This window comes from Enoplosus armatus, chromosome 7 (genome assembly GCF_043641665.1).
Source record: "Enoplosus armatus isolate fEnoArm2 chromosome 7, fEnoArm2.hap1, whole genome shotgun sequence".
NCBI classification, from domain to species: Eukaryota; Metazoa; Chordata; class Actinopteri; order Centrarchiformes; family Enoplosidae; genus Enoplosus; species Enoplosus armatus.
In genome coordinates this window covers 4,317,706-4,332,464 of record NC_092186.1, presented here as the reverse complement: position 1 = coordinate 4,332,464, position 14,759 = coordinate 4,317,706, and the positions used below count along the sequence as shown (strand labels likewise).

The 14,759-nt window shown below is 39.4% G+C and overlaps 1 protein-coding gene across 1 annotated transcript in view; it reads right to left on the bottom strand.

The window, feature by feature from the left end:
• The window catches only part of LOC139288060 (inactive N-acetylated-alpha-linked acidic dipeptidase-like protein 2), a 395,466-nt gene that overhangs the window by 105,764 nt on the left and 274,943 nt on the right, over positions 1-14,759 (bottom strand). Inside the window, 3 exon segments of the mRNA XM_070909308.1 lie at positions 4,878-5,006; positions 5,562-5,749; positions 10,833-10,925. Of these exon segments, the coding sequence (XP_070765409.1) occupies positions 4,878-5,006; positions 5,562-5,749; positions 10,833-10,925 (410 nt within the window).

Sequence of the window (14,759 nt, the reverse complement as noted above, 5' to 3'; positions counted from 1 at the left end):
TACATTTGATTATTTAAAGTCCCTGAAAATGAATACCTGTTCCTTTAGGACCCTGTTACGCATAAGCTGAGTGAGAAAATAAGTCCTCAGGGCCTTTAAGGGGCTGCCTCCATCAACTGTCCCAACATGTCAACAAGGCCTGTCCCATGTCAAAGTCTCATCTAAATGAAGCAACAAAAAAAATCACAGAAATCTATCCCTGAGAGATCTCAATGCCCCACAATCCAGTACGTCCTGGTCAGCTGTGAAGTGAATACCATGTCGTAAGTAGCAGTATTTACCAACTTGATCAATGAAAACAAAACAAAAACACTGCGGGATGTAAATAGTGGAAGAATACACTTTTAGGGACATGAATCTTTAATTCTAGTTTATTTTGTTTCTCGACCTTCCAGTGAAATGGTAGAAAACTATTCCCAGTGTCTAGTGACCTAGGCAGAGATGTTGCTGTCAAATGTTTTAATGTTTCAACACTCACAGCATCACTAATTAAGTTATATAAGCCTCCAGAAACAGAACAGAACAAAAAAGACTACGAGCTTCAGGAGAGCTTCCATATTGAACCAAAACCACAACCTTTCACGAACATTAACCAAAGTGTTTTATTGCAAACAGCAATACATGGAGGCCAAACGATTGGCCTGTTCTGAACTGGCAGGTTTTTAACGGGCAGTAGTTAAATAACAGAATAATTAGAAATGTACGTCGTCTATAATATAAAGCAACATCTCACTAAATTAGCACATTTCCACAAAAATAACATACATAATTATTTATCTTGTGAGCTCCATATGAACAACATATGGAGTCATGTATCAATGACTTTAGGCCTGCTGGGTATGGGACACACAATAGTATGAACTATAAACAACAGAGGTCCCCACACAGAGCTCAGAGGGGATTAAATAACACCACAGTAGCCCACTAAACTTGTATAATGCACCCACAAACATGTATATCTACACACTCTCTCTCCCTCTCACACACACACACACACACACACAAACACAGACAGACAAAGAAACATGGACTTGTGGACACGTCTGCACAGATTCATGACCATGTCTTGGAGAGACGGCAGATGAAGGATTTGCCACTCGGGTCTTTTTTCAGTCTAACAATGCACTGTCCACTGATGACCATTTGTTTTCAAATGGAGGTACCTGCTACAAGCCACCCACACTCCGACGGGAGACTAGACACACATACATCTCTGGAACAATACCCAATTAAAGCACAAGCTCTTCTCCATTTGTGTTGTATTCTTCTAGCCACCAAAGCTTCCCTTGTTTCTCTTCCACTTGCCTTCTTTCCGTCCATCTACCCCTCCCTGTTGTCCCCACTCACGGTGTAAATCCCCTACAAAAGGAGTATCAAGTTGTATTATAATTGGTTCCCAAGCACCCATTCCAAAACTATTACTAGTGCAGCAGCGTCTCGATTTGGAAGACAGGTCCCAGCAAAGAAAGATAAGTAGGAAGTATTACAGCCATTGCGCAAACATGATTAACGACATGCTTAGGCCTGTTTCTAAATATTGGGAGGTGGGGAGTGTACCTGGGGCAGCTCTGAGACTCTTGAGATGATGAATAGAGCGATAGAGTGTGCCAGAGATACAGCTGCCACCAAATGGACAGTTAGGTACAACGAGGCGAGACGAGACGGGAGGGTAAACCAAAACGCTACATGGTCTAACTTTAAGAGCTTTTTACATTTATAAAAATGTTTCTGTTTAACACAAACAATTATATACATCATTCAATTGCTCGTTATAGTAATGTACAATGTTGTTTCTGCAATTTATGAGCCATCTTCTGGTTCCATGCACCTTTTGGTAGTGCAGCTAAAACAGACAGATGAAAAGGATGAGCAGGTGATGTATGAAGCGTCTGACTCAGGCCTAGAACATCACAGGCCTTGTGTGTCATCAGATTTCTGAGTGGACACGGGCCACCCAAGCCAATGTGAGCACATTTAGCAATTAAGTAATCCCCTTGTGACTGAATTGTTGTATCTCCAAAACGTCAGCTTTTCAGGAGCAAAGCCAGCAGCAGGTATAGGTGGGGTTGACGCACCATCAATCGAAGTGGCCATATAGAGCAATATATAGGCAATTATGCTCTTGGTAGCAGAATTCGAATTGAAAAAGTGCCAAGTTTAGTGAGAAATTGTCCTCGGGCAGGAGAAAGCCAATCAGATTGAAACAGGCTGCATACAGGCTCACATTAGTTTCCTCTGTCCTACAGCAGTATTTACAGCAGCGCTAATCCCCTGGGTCTTTATGACCGGTAAGAAAATGACGTCTGAGCTTGAGGTTTATGTAAACCATATTCCTTAAAGAAGACAGCATTGGAGCTGTTGCTACAAGCATGAAAAGCTTAACACGGAGGCTGACAGAATGAATGAATTAGATAGAATAAGCAGAGCAGAAACTAAGTATATATGCACAGGTTTTTTCCTTTTTCTGTGGAAGGTATTTCATTAAAGAACATCAAAAGTTACTTTCTCTCTGTCTCCTTTTTTTCTTGCTCTCTTTATATGGCTTTGGCAGACTGTCTGTAGCTTCATTGCAGCTTAATGTCACAGGTAGACTGTACCATTCCTACTAATTAGTTAGTTTATGGTAGAGCAGGGGAATAAGGAGACAATGCTGTGCTATCTGTCCACTCATGACCTCTTGTACCTGCCTGGGTGCCTGGCAGCAATGTGAACCTTACCTGCGGATGGATGACTAACCTAAAGACACAAATAAAAATACTGTATAGCGTAACCCGAGGAGACAAAGACAGGAGGCAGAGAAGAAGTGAGAGAGAGATTTTAATGAGGAAAATGAGAGGGTGGGGAGATGCAGCGCTTGCTGCTGATGAAAGAGGAGATTAAGAAGTGATAAAAGGAGAGGGAGCAAGGTGGGGAGAGAGGGATGTAAAGAGAGGGATGTAGTGCTTAAGGGAGAAGGGGAAGAACAAAAGAAGGGAGGAGGAGGCAGAGGAAGGAAATGAGAGAGAGTGACGATGAGGTGTGTTGTTTTTTCAAAAGGCAAAAGTTTTCAGAGTTTAAAGAGATAGTGAAAGTTGGGAAGAAGATATCTGCGAGGGTTGAACATATCTGCAAAACACCCCCAGGTTGGAATTAAGAGACAGTTTGGGAGGCTGAATCATAGAACTGCTATACTTAATCAGCAGAATGGCCATTGCAGGTTGTGCGTGAATGTGAAGTGTGGGATGGGGTGAGAGTGAAGTTAGTTTTATTTAGATCACATTGAGAGTGTCATCCTCCCCCTCTCACAGAACAGGTGGCATACTTTAAAGAAAAGTCGAAGTCTCCCTATTTCTTGTGATTACGTTTCTCTCATTATTGTGTTAAGTATCGTGTCAGTCTGTTCTAGAGAGCAAGAATGTGTAGAGACATGAATGAAAGCAGAGCTCAAAGGGATTGCGAGGAGAACAAGGAGCTGAGGAGATTAAAGTGGAGCAAAATTAGGAACACTGACAGGCAAAATAAGAATGGTATGGGTAAGTAAAAAAGCTGTTTTTATGGGGGAAGCACTGACTGTAATGAGCTAACTGTTCCAACAGAAACAGTAACAAAACAGTAATACACGGGTTAATATGATGTATTATGTACTGCTGCCACGCCAGAAAAAGAACAACGGATCAGTATCACGTAATAACGCGAAAAGTTTAATGTTATAACAAGATGTTGTCATGTTATTATGACATATCGTACCACATTACAACAATATACTATTCATCTTGTTATAACGTGAAATGTTTCATGTTAAATCGTGACTGATAACATCTTGTATAACTTCCCTGGACCTCCAACTGATAGAGGAGAAATGACGTTACGGGTCAGACTCATTCAAGCATTTTAAAATCCTTACACACAATATCGTCCACCGTGCTCTATAACAGCAGAATCTCACCGTGTCTCAACCCAAGAATGAAGCAGATCTTAATCAAATCGTGTAAATGAGCCACATTTCTCCGCCTGCTGTTTCCTCATTCAAACACGAATGAGTTATCATGTTGCAATGTGAAACGTGCCACGTGTTATAATGAGATAAGTTTGTATGTGAATGTGAAAATATCTTGTTATAATGTGAAAAACATCTTGTTGTAACAATAACACTTTTCAGTTCTGAGATATATTACTGCATACTGTACTTATCATAAAGCAAAACGATGTTGCTTTGGTACTGAATATTATAACAATACCTGATGCAGAGATGCTAACACAGATTAGGCCTGTTAGTGGTGTTTGCCTTCCTTACTGCTTTTTAGAGCTCATCCCTTCGTCTATTGACATCTATGAATCAGTTTTACCTTCTTGCATTTAACTCCAGGGACACATTAGATCATAGAGGGAGTTGTTTCTGTTATATACCGTCAATTCTTGGCTCAGTGAGACTCGAACATTTCCCTTTTATTTGATCTAGTTTGAAAAGATGACGTGGTTTTCATCTTTTTCTTTTGTGTTAAAATTAATCAGAATTCCAGACTCTGAAAAGCAGACATGTAAGGTTTCTTAGGAGTACAGAAGTTGACGAATGGTGACACAATCTTCAATTTCACAGTCAACTTTGAGTGCATTGTTTATTGTTGACCTGGCATAGTGCTAGTTGTGCTAATATTGCCAGTTAACCTTTATCTAAGGTCAGGCTATTGCTAGTTATCGTGAATTGCACTAATAGTAATACTGCAGGTTACCCGTGATATCTAAGGTATGCTACATGTGCAGCACCAGAAAGGTTGGCAGCAGTATTAGTACTATTGATAGTAGCAGTAGTAGTTACACTGTACTGTATCTGCGTTGCTGTTAGCAGTAGTAGTGGTAGTGGCAGTGATGGTAGAGCTAGCAGCAGCAGTGATACTTACTCTTTGTATATCTGAAGTGAGTTGCAGCAGTGTTGGAGAAGCTGTAGCTCTGAGAGTCTCTGTCCCCCGAACTGGAGAGTTCAGACTGACGTAGGCCACTGCACTGCTCCTCAGGACAACACTGTTATCCTGAAGGGAAAACACACACACACACACACAGGTTATCACCATTACTCCCAATGATATTCATAATTGTATAATTGTTGTCATCACACTATCACACTGTTACATTATCATTATTATAATTATCTCGAGTCCACAAAAAGTGTCCTTTCCAGTTCTTAGGATTACATCATTGTCCTTGGCAGTCGTTCTTTGTCTCACGCTGTTGCGTGCAATGTAATTTAGTTTTGCTTGGCTCTCTTCTTTCTTCTTGTAATTGTTAATTGTGGCCATTTGAAAATTTATACACAAGGTTCAGTCGAATTAAATCTAGCCAGTATTCACGTCAGTACAAGCTGCGGCAAGAACCCAACTTAGCTGGCTAACTGCTAACAAGCCCTAGCAGTAGCATATGTCGGATGCTCCTTACAGTATGTACTGTATTATGGTATATATGTTGCCAGCGCCTACTTTTATTTATTGTGTTTTTACATCGGCCTCAGTCACAATGATTCCAGAAGCCACAACCTTTTTAGCCCTAAACTGACATTTAATAAAGCAGATGGTCTTGTGCCTGCTGACCTTTCCCCACTCATAGGACCCGATGTTCCCCAGGGCGGAGCCTCCCCACGAGCAAAACACAGTGGTGCGGTCTGGCACCCATCCTTGTTTGGTCTGCTCTGTCAGCGCCGCGATGAGCTGATTCATGATGGCTGAAGCCCCGCCTCCCTGGTCGCTATCATGGCGACTGCCGACCAGCACATAGCGATCTGAAGACAAAGAAAAAAAGAAGAAAAAAAGTGAAGCTTCATTTGCATGCATTTATTTCTTTGTTGTGGGTGAATATTGCTACTGTACCGTTTGTATTCTATATTCATGTATAGGTTACTTATGTTCACATTTATCAAATCAAAAAACAAACTGTGGTTGTATTGCTGAGCAGTCATGAGGGCCAATATGAAAGTTCTTGTCAAAGCAGATGTATTGCTGTTGTCCCATGCAGAGAGCAAAACAAGTTGTGTGGCATTGGAAAACTTTGCAGTGATCTGTAGGAATTTATTAACACAAGTAGAGGCAAACCTGAATTGCAAATAAAAAACAAAAACCCAACAAATAAAACCTACAGTCTAACAGAAAATTGAGCTGCCACCTGCTCAGGTTACCATAGGGTGATTTAGATCGATACAACACTTTAAAAAAATACACAACAAGGAACAAAACATTGCATTAAGATTTGAGAGTTTTACCCATATTCCCACAACATGGCAGTGTCCAGTCACTTCCTGCTTAGAGCATCTTCTGGGTCACACCTGTTTTCACTATCACTGATTGAACAGATTATCTTCACCAACAAAAGAAACTGGTGATGTTGGGAAACAGGAGCTACTGAAAAGGGAGGAAGGCAGCCTTTTCACAGCAGAATTTCTCTATCGTCCTTTTAGGCTTCATTGTCCTTCAGTAACAATAGCGGATTACAAACAAATGCTGATTTTCAATGTGAATTCAATTCGAAGTGCAAGGTGTATATGCTCATGATGTACTCATGTTATGATGGAAAGGCACATGGGATAATATGTGCATATGTGCTAACCATATGGTTATTCTGAATTATTTAATTGCATTCATTTTTAGAATTTAAGGACTTAAAAACTCAGAAATCCTTAAACTTTGAGGAAATAAATGTTTTCTTGTTATTATCAGGGGAACAAATCTTTTATAAGATTGATTTTCTATATCTAAAAAGAAGTTGGTGAACCTACAGCAGGGTTAGGGTTACCTGATGCAGAGATGCTAACACAGATTAGGCCTGTTAGTGGTGTTTGCCTTCCTTACTGCTTTTTAGAGCTCATCCCTTCGTCTATTGACATCTATGAATCAGTTTTACCTTCTTGCATTTAACTCCAGGGACACATAGATCATAGAGGGAGTTGTTTCTATTATATACCGTCAATTCTTCAATTCTACAGTGAGACTTGAACATTTCCCTTTTATTTGATCTAGTTTGAACAGGTGACGTGGTTTTCATCTTTTTCTTTTGTATTAAAATTAATCCGAATTCCAGACACTGAAAAGCAGACATGTAAGGTTTCTGCTTCGTGCAGTTGCTCTCTCTCTCTCTCTCTCTCTCTCTATATATATATATATATATATATATATACTGTATATACTGTATATATAGAGCAACTTCACATCTCATTGGTCTTCATGCAATGACCTCCAATGAGATGTGAATAGAGATTTATAAAATGGAAATGTATAATACTATAGCTCAGTAAAAGTATCACAAAATAGTATTCAAGGACAGTGTCTAAGTATGGCTTCCTAAGGAAAGACACTCAGCCACATTCACACACACACACACACACACACACACAAACATGAATGCTCCAGGCTTCTTTGTATGCCTTATATTTTCTACAAAGGCAGAGTGTTGAGTATCGATGCACAAAGCAGCTTCCTGCAGGCGAAGAGAAGAACAGAGCAAACCCCATCACTCCGGCACAGATCGCTGATGACTTTGTTTGAGAAAAGAGGTGCTTAAGGAAGCCTGCTAGCTTAGCCTGAGAATCTGACAACACGTTATTGCACTGAGAGCGGCTTCCAGAGTAAATCAACCATTACTGTTAACTGCTTCAAATCAGTCATACGTGAAAGTGCAATTTGCTTTATTTTTTTAATTTAATGGTATGTTTTTCCATGGGTGTGTTTATCAGAAGGGGTGAATACACTAAAGGTTAAATGAAGCATTTATAAGAAACACTTATTTCTAAAAAACAAAAAAACAATCAAATACATGAAGTCGTGTTCTCGTTGCCCTTAGGCCAGGACAAATCAGTAACGGTTCAGCAGGCACAACTAAGGTTTAGTGTAGTCGATGGTGGAGAATTTCTTTCCACTCAGATGTCTTTAAAGTAACTACCAATCGATGCCCAGTAGTGGATTAGTTTAGCTTAGCATACAGCAAGTCTGGCTCTGTCTGAAGGTAACAAAGTCTGCCTACCAGCGCCTCAACAGGAAACTGCAGTACAGAAATGCCACTCTGAGTTTTGAGGTAATTTAGAGACAATGTCAGCATCACATAATGTGTCCACTGGAGAGCACTAACAAGTTGATTTTTCAACTGTAAAATGTCTCAGTATATATCTGGGTCACACTTTGAAACAAAATCGAAGAAATCCATGTCAAGATTGCTTGTTTTTGTTATGTGTTTATGTTTGCGAGTTTAATTTAGTCTGAATGGTCACACTCTAATAAAGTTTATTGCAAAGTAAGTAAGCCACGTACAAAACATTATCTAACTTAAAATTTAAAATAGGTCAACGTTGATACCTGGTTTCTCACAGGATACAGACTATTATATTCGGCCCTACTAGCCCATATATTTGGGGCGACATGTGTGATGGTAATGGCTATTCAATAACCTGATAATAGTCAAATGGGCTGAAAAATCTGAGGTTTTTTCAAATTGATGAAACACCCCTCTGGTTTGCAAAGGGTGGAACAAATACATTGGGAAGGGAGGCCAGCACCCACCAATGAAATGGAAGAAAGATAGCAACGTAATTCAAATAACCTTGAATATGCCTTCAATTTCCAACCAATTCGTTTCCAACCATTTCCTACATTTTTTGTTGCAATGAAAAAGTTTCTGACTCTGTTTTGCCCAACTGCCTGTGTGCAAACTCACATTTATGAACATATTCTACTGTGCGTTATTTAAATGAGTGTATTGAGAAACCTGCCAGAGACTGTATTAGTGTGCTAGTTGTGTTGGGCTGCTCTGGGTGAAACTACAGTGCTGCTTCCATGTTGCAGTTTGTCCCTCCACATGAGCAAACAGCATTTTGTTTAAGCATTGTTTGCACATAGCAGTACAGATTCATGCAAAATGGCCCTAAATATTGTCGTGGACACAAAACCTTTTGCAAATGTGCATGAATATTCATTCTGTTTAGGGTCGAGACAAACGAGCACAGAACAGACATATGACCAAACGCCAACAACCAGTTAAAGTATCGCTCCTTCCAGAGATTTGTGGCCCATATTATCTGCTTTAGTGGCCCATTAAGGTGGCCTAATATCACACTGTAAATCAGCAAGGTAATTTTCCACCAGTGACTGGGCAGGACAGGTACAGTAGCAGTGCGTTGCTACGAGGAGAGGGGAGGGTGGGAGAGGAGGACGGCTGTGGGGGGCGAGGCAAGGACAAGATAAAGGGTCTCCTCTGTCGAATGACAATTAAAAAAGAGGGCAGAAACAGCTGAGCAGAAGGGGGCCGGGCTGCCATTTGAACATTAAAAGGACATAATATATTTGGAAATGACCTGAGCTGACACAGGACTGGGACAAGGGAGGAGACCAACAAAGAAAGGAAAAGAAACTTTATAATTTATTACTGAACTATAACTGTACTTTATTTCATTTCATCCTATCTTAATTGATTTTATTCTGGCTTTTATTGCTTTTGAATGTATTCTAATGCTTTTCTTCAATTGCCTATGTAAAGCACTTTGAGTTGTGTTTGAAATGTGCTATATAAATAAAGATGCCTTGCCGAAGTGACCAGAAAAAAAACAATTCTTCATAGATCAACTGCAGCCTACAATTATTTAAAGTGCTGCTTATTTTCTTGGTTTAATTCAAATCCAGTAACTGATTAATACTTTACTGATCTGTAAAATATCAGGAAATAGAGAAAATACCATGAAAACATCTCATGGTAGGACAAAAAAACTAAGTTAATGAATGATCCACTATCAATATTGTTACTGATCAATAAATCCACTCGTGTTTCAGCCCTAGTCAGAGCAGATCATAGAATGCTGTCTTAGCATTGAGCCACAAGCTTCTCAGTCACCACACACAAACACTTAACGTTCACACACACACACACACACACACACACACACGCTGTCTTATTGAGTTTTTCTTATTAGGTAAACTGGGTAGCCTTGTCTGAAGTCATTAACATGCTAATATGAGCTCAGAACCTGTTTTCTTGGTTGTGTAGTGTCTTGTTTTATTATACATATTTAATGTACTAGAATATGCATTTGCATAGTCCATTTAATAAGTAATGTATTCATATTATTTAATGACCTTCGTATTATTCTTAGTATCTTGCATGTTTTCACTTGCCATCATTTTTAAGTTTAAAAAAAAAAACCTTTCTCTCCATATTGTTATTAACAAGAGTTAAATGTAACTGCACCACCAAATGTTTGAAGCAGTACATTTAATTTTAAATTGGTAATGTCAGGGCTGATTAAGTATGAATTATTAGAATATTGGACACAGGATTATTGATCAAGGATACATTTTTACTTAATTAAATTAATAAAAGTCCATTATACTTAAATATGTAAAGACACAGGGTGTGAGCACAACACCCATAGACTGTAAGTGGATTGGGGGTTTTTCTCCTTCAGAGACACAAGTTTGTTTAGAGCAATGTAAGTTTTGGCAGCTAAAACAATGACAAAATATATTTTTTGTCAAACCTTTTTCTCACCATGAAAACAAATCAAAAATGACCATAATTAAAACTACAATAAAATGTATTTCAATTTTCTGGATGACCAGGGGGAAAATATGAAGTGGAACTAAGTTGAATGAACATGATTCATGTCAGGAAATAAAAGAACAAGAGTTTTCTGATGATGTACACTATAAGAATAATATACAAGCTTATAGCTTTTGTGGACAAAAACTAGACTAAACACTAGACATAAAATAACTAGCTGAAGAAATGCAGGGCACACTCTTATTTTCATCTGTCAAATACTGAGATACTGGGACAGTATCTGGAACAGTTTTTGATTAAAGGCAAAACTCCCAAGCATTTGTACAAACCTGGGTTCCTCCTTCCTTTCAGATATCCCACAACATTGTAGATTTTCTTGTAGGACAGCTGGTTTCCAACAGTCAGAGTAATCTTCTTTCGTTCTAGAGAAAAGAAAAGACAAATTTTAAGATGAGCTACAGTGGGAAAAAAAATGTGATTTCAAACACGACTTTGATGTTGTTATGTGAGTTGCTGAATGATGCTGAATCTGAATTTGTCTCGCGTGATGATACAGGTTCAGTAATCGTCCAGAGAGGGGGCGTAAATGAGAAACAACACGGCTCACAGGCTCTGTCAAATATTACTATATGAACTTAAGCGTGCCAGACTGGGAAAAAAAATAAAGTGAAAGCAGGGAAGATTGCTCAAGTTAAAAACATACTCTTCAGATGCAGGGTGGACAAAATAAAACCAGCCTCCAGCCAATCAACTGATAAGTTTTTGGCAGCATTGACTTATTTATCCACTCGACCCGCCAATTTGACCCAAAGCCTTTGTTTTTAGTGATCAAGTCTCAACCCTATCTCCTACAAAATATCTTTCCAGAAAGACAGACATTCTTTTACTGCACAGAAGTCAGAAGTAGGGCATAGCAGTGGATTGACTTTGTTGACAAAAAACATTTTGCACACAGGTTCGATATAAATGTTTCCTTGTAATAATAATCTGGGAGGCATTACGTTTCCTACAAAACACATTTTCTAACCGCACAGTAGATGAATATGAATGTATTGATTTGAATCATCACTACTCTATGTTGACATCTGAAGATTGATTGATACAAACTAGATTAGGGGACACCGCAAAATAATAAGTAGAAGCACAGACACACACTCTCTCACACATTATTTGTTCCCTCTGTCTCTCTCTCATGGAATAATTGGATTAGGTCAAGTGGATGAGAGTTGAATGAGAGCTCTAATCACACACACGCATGCATGCAAATGCTCATTTCCAAAAGGAAACCACTCTTCGTAAGTACTATGTGTGCATGCTTTGTCTCAGTTTTTACATTTCTTTAATTCCAAAATGGGTGTCTTCAGACAGTGCAGGGGGGTCGTGGCCCTTTCATTGGAAAAACACAAGTTGCCCTCCTCAATATATCTTTGTAAACATAACTATAAGATTTTAAATCAAAGCCTTTTGAAAGAATGTGCAAGCTAGCTTGCTGACTAACAGTGAGACTGTGCAGTCGGCCTGCTCGTAGCCGTAGCGTTCTGGGCATTTACACATTGAAAGCAAAACATTAGAGATCTTTTTGTGGAAAACTGAACCTAAAGTAGGCGTATATCAGCTGATTTGACTGTTATCAGGCTATTGAATAGGTGTTATCATCACACATGTCGTGTGTCTAGTATGTACAGTAGTATTTAGGGTTTCCTCTGTGTTACAGCAGTACTTCTGGCACCTTGACACCTTTAGTGTCCCCTTCAGGAATTGCTTCCCCCCCAACATTGAAATGAAATATCCGCCCTTGTGCACAATATATGGCAAGACTATACATCACTGCAGAATAAAACTGAAATTCCATAATCAGAGCGATATGAGGATAGGAGAGAGCTAAAAAACACTTATTGATATTTTGAACTTCACATTTCCACAACTGGTTTGCCGTTAAATGCACTAGCCCAGTTTTGGACCACAGCCAGCTTGACACACCAGAACGAAATGAAGAAAGATTTATGCTTTACCTCAATTGTTTTCACTTTCACATGAGAAAAGACTTAAAGAATGAGGGCTAATTGATTGGTTTGGATGGTGTTTCTTAACGTGGGTTAATATCCACATGGCTAATAAAGAGCAGTGCACAGCTCTTTACTCAACCATAGCCCGAAGCTTTTCAATGGGATGCATCCGGGAATGTCTCCAACTCAGTAGAAGAGACAGCAGAAATATTCAATTCTTATACTGTTTTCTAAAAAAGATTCAAGAAACCTTGCCATAGTTTCCTACTTGGAATATTGATTTGAAATGGATTTATTATAATGGCATTTTCCCTGAAAGAGGGTCAAAGTTTCCAAGGTAATGTTTGAAGCTAAATTTCCAATTTCAAACCAAAAACATTTTTTGACCACGAGTGGTACTATGGAGCAATGTGTTGTTGAGCGGGTCTCCATTTGTTTTGTATTTGGTGCTTTTCAAGGATGTACATGTATGTGCATGAGTATGCAGTGACGCATACACAGTAATCTAAATTGCGTAGTGCATGCAACCTGTTTGACAGATTCACGCTGTTCTACTGATCGACGTTTGGTGGTGGTCATTGGCTGAGGTTTCTAAAAAATTCTGAAAAATGTTTGATGATGAAGGAAATGCATTCAACACAATGTGTTTTGGTGAGAAAACATAACTATGTTCTCATCCTATTCTTAGATCAACCCTCTACCAACCAAATGACCTCAAATAGAAACAACATCCTTGAAAGTCTAGAGTGAAAACTGGCTCTCACAAAGATAGCAAAACAAGACCACACTTAAACACCCCCCCACACACACACACACACACAGTACCATACGCCTTGTATTTGACAGAGCAGTCACTGGATATTGTGTCTGCCAGCTCTGCTGCCTTGCTGGACGACTGTGAGCTCTAAGGGGGCTGATGGCTAGATATCTGAGGGAAATACAGTCGAGGTGCCAGTAAAGATGTGAAGCAGGGGCTCAAACTGTGTGTGACAGAGGTCCCCTGCCTACAGCACAGCACTACAGCATGACAGCCCGCTTTCCCAGCCCCGCTCCCGTCCTCCATCCCTCCCTGCCTCTCTCCTCGCCCTCTCACTCCTGTATAATACATTATAAAAAATCACTGCTTTCTCTCATAGGCACCACATAACCCATTTATCACTTTTTGACATTGGCACAAATGACTTTGGCTAAAGAGCAGGGATGGAACATGTGGCCCATTTGTGTATTCAATCTGCAGACGTACACACACACAGAGAGAGCGGCGAGAGAGATTTGTCATAGAGTAATTCCCCTTCATGATGAATGGGTTTACAGATAGGACGGCTTCTACAGGTAAGGGTTGACTCTGAGTTAAGTTTCAAGAGAGTTGATGAAAATATTTAAAGGGACTCTGCAGTATGTGTCTGATTTACACAAGCTAAATTAAATGTGAACGCAGGAATATTTAGCCCCTCTCAGTAGGTTTTTCTGGAGAGATAGTGTGATTTTCTAACTGCTATATATACACACACACACACACACATATATATATATATATATATCATGACCCAGTGCTATGTTGTCCAGTGTGTTTTGTGCCATTTTCTCCTGATAGATTTCATGATTTTAAGCAGCAGGGTGGCAGAGTGGTTAGGACTTTCAGGGACAAAGGTCCTCCCCCTACACAGCCTTTCAGTCTCTGAAAAGGGCCCTTAAACAAGATACTTAACCTCTGTCTGCTCCAAGGAACATCACACATGGCTGACCCTGAAAAAAAATAAATCAACTTTTCCCCATTTCCCTTACTACAACTACAAAATAGATCATTTCATGTTGCCTTCCGAAACAACCGACACTGAATCACAAAATCATAAAGTTGCTAAGGGCATAACAAAAGAAAAACGTAATCATTTTTTATTTGGCTTTATGCATAGTTTTGAACTATTGCTCATACCAGTATGTTTTCTTTTCTGCAATAAAATCTTTCTACATTTTACCACCGCCACTTACACCGTATTACTCATATTTCAGCAACTATCAAAGACCACTTGTTGCCACATGAAATTAATCACATCTTGAAATAAAGAAAGCTGATTTTTATCACCCATGGACTCATCCATTTAAACCATTGTGCCACCTAATGAAAAGAGCTGATATATATAACTGTAGCGTGTGAATTCAGGAGCATCTCAGCGCCGTCCTCTGCAGGGTATTAAATGCAGAGTTGAGAAGGAAAAAAGCAGTAAGTGAATGAGGGAAACCTGCACACAG